Source organism: Setaria italica, chromosome III, assembly GCF_000263155.2.
Source record: "Setaria italica strain Yugu1 chromosome III, Setaria_italica_v2.0, whole genome shotgun sequence".
Classification (NCBI taxonomy): domain Eukaryota; kingdom Viridiplantae; phylum Streptophyta; class Magnoliopsida; order Poales; family Poaceae; genus Setaria; species Setaria italica.
The window spans coordinates 25,238,189-25,245,112 of record NC_028452.1 but is presented as its reverse complement, the minus strand read 5'-3'; the positions used below and the strand labels follow the sequence as shown (position 1 = coordinate 25,245,112).

Sequence of the window (6,924 nt, the reverse complement as noted above, 5' to 3'; positions counted from 1 at the left end):
AGTATCTAAACATTCGATGTGACAGGGACTAAACTTTAGTCCCTGGAACCAAACACCCCCTAACTCTTCTACTGCTTCAGCTGCCCTTCTATGCAACTTCTAATGGTGTGAAGCTTGGTACAAGTATTCGTTTAGAAAATCTTTATTTGCTGTAAAGATGCCTTAGATAATGCCTTGGTGTTTGATATTACACTAGTTTGGTTGCTGTTATGAATCATCAATTCTATTCAAATGATGTATTCTTCAGTTCTATCGGTAGGGCAATTGGCACTTAAAACCTCAGTTTTCTCTTAATTTGTGAATACATTTTGAGCAGGAAGGAGAACACAAAGGAAATGCAAGTGTGGAAAATGGGGCTACCAAACCATTAGCAGCAGCAAACTTGATACGATCACATAGTATATCCAATGATCTTCATGCAGTTCAACCTGACCCAGTTGCTGCAGATATTCTTCGAAAAGAACCTCAGCAAGAATCGTTTATCAAGCTGTTAACTGCACCAAAGGGTATGTCATTTGAATATACATAATAATCCTCAATGCTGATTTAAAGGGTGAAACAGTAGCCTCTCTTTTCAAGCATTGACACAGCGAGAAAAAAATGCTAATATTTTTATTGTTTAATATGCTTTGATTAGGCCTCCTGGTTTGATCAGTACTATCTTTATTTTTCAAACACACTCTTTTGATAGAGTAATTAGATGCTGCAGTATGTGAATATGTGTACGATTTATCAATTTGTTGTTAGTATTTAGTGTATGTCAAGAATCATAATTGAAAACCATGGTAAAATTTAATACTTCTATTGTTGGGTTGTGTGCCTGCCCATATTCTTATTTCTCTTGTTGATTAGTTTGTGATTTTTTTGATGTGCAATTTGCAGAATATAACTCAGATACATGAGAAACTTCTTTATTCGCAAGTAATTATTTTTAAAACTGGTGGTTGCATTGTTGTCTTCAGCCGAAAAAAATCAGCACCTAGTTGAATTTCCTGTACAGCATGTATGGAAGTTTATTAAATGGTATTTGCTAATTATGGCAGAGATTCCAACTGCTGATGAGATTGAGGTTTTCAAAATCCTTCAAAAGTGCCTCGAGTTAAGAGACTCTTATCTTTTTAGAGAAGAGGTTGCTCCATGGGAGAAGGAAGTCATAAATGACCCCTGTACTCCAAAACCTAACCCCAACCCATTCACTTATGTGCCTGAACCAAAGTCAGAGGTACATTAGTTCTGCTTGTTGCAGTGTTTCAGTATCTTCCTTTTTTGTTCTATTGTGATTCCAACTATTAATTGTGCTTTCAGCATGTCTTCCAAATGGTTGATGGTGTTGTCCATGTTTATGAGGACAAGGATTGTAAGTTCTCTTACTAGCGCGCTCCACTTGATCAACCAGATGGTTTTGTGACTCATATATTTCCCCTTCCCTTTTCTGCATCAGATACAGAGAGTATTTATCCTGTGGCTGATGCCACAGCCTTCTTCACTGACTTGCATTATATTCTCCGAGTGACGGCTGCGGGGAACACAAGAACTGTCTGCCATAATCGGTTGAATCTTCTTGAGCATGTAATCATGTTGTAAAGTCATTTACCTCCTTCATACATGATGATTTTTTTTGAATGCTCTCCTGCAGTTCTTTGGGTGTGATGCATTTCTTTTTCCTTTCAGAAATTCAAATTTCATCTGATGTTAAATGCGGATAGGGAATTTCTCGCCCAGAAGACTGCACCGCATCGTGATTTTTACAATGTCAGGAAGGTTGACACTCATGTTCACCACTCGGCATGCATGAACCAAAAGCATCTGCTGAGGTTCATAAAGTCCAAACTAAGAAAAGAACCTGATGAGGTATATTCATTCATTAATTGTTGAACAACATTCCTAGCCAGTATGAAACATGATATTGTCGTTGCTTACAATCATAATTATGCATATTATCTCTTGTAGGTGGTCATTTTCAGAGATGGTACTTATATGACTTTAAAAGAGGTTTTTGAGAGCTTGGATTTAACAGGGTATGTTTTGGATTTGTCCTATGTACAAATGATGCTGACACTGCCATTGGCTAATAATTCTTTTTCTTCTCAGGTATGATTTGAATGTTGATTTGCTAGACGTCCATGCAGACAAAAGTACATTTCATCGTTTTGACAAATTCAACCTAAAATACAATCCATGTGGCCAAAGTAGGCTCAGAGAGATTTTCCTCAAACAAGACAATCTCATTCAAGGTATTAGTTGTTCCAATGTCCTTTAGTAGTCTTATGAATTTATGTCCGTAGAAAGTTGGGTCCGCTTGAACTTCACTGGGCGTTCTCTTGGAAAATCAAGATGGCCAAATTAAAATGTCAGAAAACCACACACAAAAATAGTATTTTAATTAATTGTGGCAGGAGGCTCAACAGGAAACATTTTGGGAAAATCATATACAGTGAATAGGTACCAAAGAAAACCTAAATATTTGTGTGCAGAAATATGTGATGTTTGTATCATAACAGTTTTGGCAACTTGAGATATGGCAGCTGTTTATGACTGGCCATAGTACATGCTTTGCAATGGTGGTTGTGTAGTACAGTGCTCAAAACATTGGGGAAATACCTTATGCTCCAGGCTTTTAGGTTCAAACTTATTTGGTGAAAGTTTTTCTTAGTTATTCAATGTTCATTTGTGATCATATGGTTCAATGCTTCATATTCTTCCTGTTAAACAATTACTGGTTGGCAGATGCTGATTTGTTGTCCTTATATGCTAGCTTCTAATACAATTCCAAGAGAAATCTTCTAACCACACCTTATGAGCTCATGAGCTTATTAACATGTAAGCAGCTACCTATATCTTTAGATTCTCTCCGGAAAATGGACTTAGACATAGCTAAACTGATAAATCTTGTTGCTTGGTTTTGATTGCTTTGTCTTACAACATGCCCAAGTCTTGTTTGGTGAACATGCCTATAGATTATCATTTGAAAGATGGGGTTACTGCATACTATGCCCGATACTAATTACTTTGGTTTGTAGGGTAATGATCAGATCATGAATCATGATTAATCATTATATTCACTTCCGACCAATATTTAACATTTTCAAGAAAGCTATCTTGGTGCCTTTTCGAAATACTCATATTGATTTTGATTTGAACTAGGCCGTTTCCTTGCTGAGTTGACAAAGCAAGTTTTCTCAGACCTTTCTGCTAGCAAATATCAGGTAAACTGCCAAGTTGATAACTTGTTTTTTTGTTTTTAATTCAGAGGTACTTCTTATTTGAGATCTTTAACTTTTTATTATGCTGTAATGTGCTTTGCCAGATGGCTGAATACAGGATTTCAATCTATGGAAGGAAGCAAAGTGAGTGGGACCAACTTGCAAGTTGGATAGTGAACAATGAATTGTACAGCGAAAATGTTGTCTGGTTGGTTCAGGTATCCTTTACTTTCATCTCTTGCTACTAGTTACTTGTGACAGTGTTTATAGTGTCCTGGTACTCAGTGAACTACTTGCATATATGCTAGTATATTGGATAGTTCTGTGACTCCGGCTGCTTTATTCACCTTGTCCATGTAGTATAAACCTGTAATTATATCTGAATTTTCTTTAGCTATATCTGTGGAGCTACTGCTGGTTTGTTCCACAAAACTTATGTGATTTAGTTTATAGTCATTGTTTCTTTAATCAATAATCAGTATGAATACCGAACAAAACTACTTTCAACAACAGTCTAGTCTGCAGAATGCCAAAATGAGGACTTAGCCCAAGATTTTGTTCTTATCCATGGAACAGTCAATAGTACCTTCTTTTCCTATTGAAACTATATCTTCAGAATAACATAAATGATTATAGATGCAAAGTTGGTACATGTTTCTGTCCTGATGTATCTTGTGCATTTATGATGCAGTATCCCATGAAGATAGTTATTTTAATTTTTGATGTTCTGAAGACTGTACTTTTACTGAACAACATGACAGTAAAACCAAAATGGGTACACGCTTATTGAAACTGTACTTTGCACTGTTTTGCAGATTCCACGCTTATATAATGTTTACAAGGAAATGGGTATTGTTACTTCATTCCAAAATCTTCTTGACAACATTTTCCTTCCTCTGTTTGAGGTTACTATCGATCCAGCTTCACACCCACAGCTCCATGTCTTCTTAAAGCAGGTAGAGAAATCATTGGTGTATAATTATAATCTAGATATGTACTGTATGTGTTTGTGCATGCCTCTGTGTGTGACACGCATGCACGCACGCCACGCCACGCCTGTGTGTGTGACACGCGTGCTTGTGTTTGTGCTTGTGTGTGACGCACGTGCGCACGCACACACACTCCATGCATTATGCGCGGGACACACGCACAAGCACACACACAGGCACACACGTGTGCGCGCGCGCATGAATTTATTTCGAGAACTTTAGAGTTTAGATTGAATCTTTATGCACCTTGCAGGTTGTAGGGTTGGATCTGGTTGACGATGAAAGTAAACCAGAAAGGCGGCCAACTAAGCACATGCCCACACCCGAACAATGGACCAATGTGTTCAACCCTGCATTTTCATATTATGCGTACTACTGCTATGCTAACTTATACACACTAAACAAGGTGATTATATCGCCCTTCTTACTCTAATTCTCTCCATATTTCTCAGAGAAGTAACACTTTTGTTCAAATTTCAGCTGCGTGAGTCAAAGGGGATGACCACTATCAAATTCCGTCCACATGCTGGGGAGGTAAAATCTATTCCAGGTTCCTCTCTGAAAGTCTGGTATCGTGTTTGGTCTAATGGGTATGCTCATACAGGCTGGAGATATTGATCACTTAGCTGCGACATTTCTTCTTTGTCACAACATATCACATGGAATCAATTTAAGGAAGTCTCCTGTGCTTCAGTACTTGTACTACCTTGGTCAGGTAATATGCTACCAAATTCCATAACCCAGCATGATTCCAGGGGCTCTGTATATGCATTTGCTGGCATTCACTTCAGTACTAACATGTTTCATCCAGTTAAAAATAACTGGCATTTTAGGATGGGTGAACTTTCTAATCTTTGGCTACAGATATCTAATGAATATTCAACTTGTGAAAATTTATCTGTTGGGTAATACTTCCATAAATTGTAAAAAACATTCCGTACTTGGTGGGTTTTACACATATACTATAGTCAGATTTAATGGTCAAGATGTGTTTTGGGGATAATTTTAATGTTTAAAACACTTGTTAGTGGCTGGAGACAATGACAGTAGATGGCATGATAAATGGACTTGCCACATATTCATACTCAGAGAATCTCTTTCTTAATGACATTAGAACTGGCTCCACATGTTGAATCTGTCATTTGATATTATCAGGCTGCATAATTGTATTTCTTCTTAGTTCTTTGAAGTTTCCTTGAATATTGTCTCCATGTTTGGCTGCACCTTGTGTGACATTGACTGTCCTACTTTTCAGTTCCTGATTTTTGAATGTTCTTCTTTCTAACTTTTTACTTTCAATTTTATCAGATTGGTCTGGCAATGTCCCCATTGAGCAACAACTCCTTGTTTCTTGATTATCATCGCAACCCTTTCCCAATGTTCTTCCAGCGAGGTCTGAATGTCTCACTGTCTACGGATGATCCGTTGCAAATTCACCTGACAAAAGAACCATTGGTGGAAGAATACAGCATTGCTGCTTCGGTACTCCCTATTTCCCTCTCCTTTTCTGTTCTGCAATTGTCCATGCACATATGCAGCATAAGAGTTGTGCACATGTGTATACAAGTGATTTCAGCATGCATCTTCGCAAACGCACATAGACACAGAATATGCTAGGTAACTGCTGCACCTATGCACAAAAGCATGAGGAACTCATGCCCATTTTGATGTTTTTTCAGCTGTGGAAGCTCAGTTCTTGTGATTTATGTGAAATTGCGAGGAATTCTGTCTATCAATCTGGATTTTCACATGCTCTCAAGGTGAGAAATCTTTTGCTACTTCTCTGGACATTTTTCAGTGCTTGTTCCAAACCAGCCTTCATGTTAGTTATGGAGTGATGGTGTGAAATGTGGCCCTAGGCATGCATTAAAGTGGCGCTTTTCCCTTTAGGGAGGGTGTTGAAGCCCTCTCTTAGGCATTTGAACTATATATGTTAGAAATGATGTTAGAGAAGGTTTTTACCTTCTGAGTTGTATATTTGTGTGCACAGCACGCAGCACATAATTATTTGATCTCTTGCAGGCACACTGGATTGGGAAGAACTACTTCAAGAGAGGCCCTGCTGGAAATGATATTCACAGAACGAATGTACCGCACATCAGGGTCCAATTTAGAGACATGGTATGAACATTGTTCTCATATCGATAATGTGAAGCGGATGTCATTATTTTACTAGTCTTTTTGTAGAAGTTAGGTGAAATCTGACTCATATAATGTTGTGTTTTTCAGATCTGGAGAAATGAAATGAAACTGGTTTACCTGAACAACAACATCTTAATATCTGAAGACCTGGACCAGTAAGATGTCTGCCCTTGTGTATATCCCATATTTGCTGTGGGAAGCATACTTCATGTTTGGGTATACTCTATTCCCCTTCCTCTTGTGTATATCTTGAGCCAAGTCGAAAACCAACTCTAACATGTGCTTTCTTTCGACCGTGCAGCCGCTGGAAGTAGGCATGAGGAGCTATGTGATCTGGAGTGCCTCAGCCGGCAAAACTCCCATAAATGCCCCAAGCACACCGAAGGATAGAATACCTAAAATAATAATGAGGCGAAGTGAAGCGGCACACAGGTGTGTGCTGGGTTGCGTTATAGAGGGTGCATTGTGAGGTGCAACTTGTAAAGAATGTAATCGACAGTTGATGAACTCCGGTTAGACTTTACCATGCGAATAAAGTGCTGCCGCTTGCCCTGAGGAAATTGGAAATCGAACTAGATCGCATTCTTCAA

The 6,924-nt window shown here is 38.3% G+C and overlaps 1 protein-coding gene across 1 annotated transcript in view; it reads left to right on the top strand.

The window, feature by feature from the left end:
* The window catches only part of LOC101757820 (probable AMP deaminase), a 10,288-nt gene extending 3,364 nt beyond the window's left edge, over window positions 1-6,924 (top strand). The window contains exons 3-20 of the mRNA XM_012844890.2: window positions 317-506; window positions 1,044-1,222; window positions 1,306-1,357; window positions 1,442-1,569; window positions 1,672-1,851; window positions 1,951-2,018; window positions 2,092-2,234; window positions 3,145-3,206; window positions 3,308-3,421; window positions 4,019-4,159; window positions 4,446-4,598; window positions 4,673-4,726; window positions 4,797-4,907; window positions 5,501-5,674; window positions 5,872-5,952; window positions 6,215-6,313; window positions 6,422-6,550; window positions 6,636-6,924. Of these exons, the coding sequence (XP_012700344.1) occupies window positions 317-506; window positions 1,044-1,222; window positions 1,306-1,357; window positions 1,442-1,569; window positions 1,672-1,851; window positions 1,951-2,018; window positions 2,092-2,234; window positions 3,145-3,206; window positions 3,308-3,421; window positions 4,019-4,159; window positions 4,446-4,598; window positions 4,673-4,726; window positions 4,797-4,907; window positions 5,501-5,674; window positions 5,872-5,952; window positions 6,215-6,313; window positions 6,422-6,493 (2,001 nt within the window). The 3' untranslated portion in view covers window positions 6,494-6,550; window positions 6,636-6,924. The remainder of the gene's footprint in view (window positions 1-316; window positions 507-1,043; window positions 1,223-1,305; window positions 1,358-1,441; window positions 1,570-1,671; window positions 1,852-1,950; window positions 2,019-2,091; window positions 2,235-3,144; window positions 3,207-3,307; window positions 3,422-4,018; window positions 4,160-4,445; window positions 4,599-4,672; window positions 4,727-4,796; window positions 4,908-5,500; window positions 5,675-5,871; window positions 5,953-6,214; window positions 6,314-6,421; window positions 6,551-6,635) is intronic.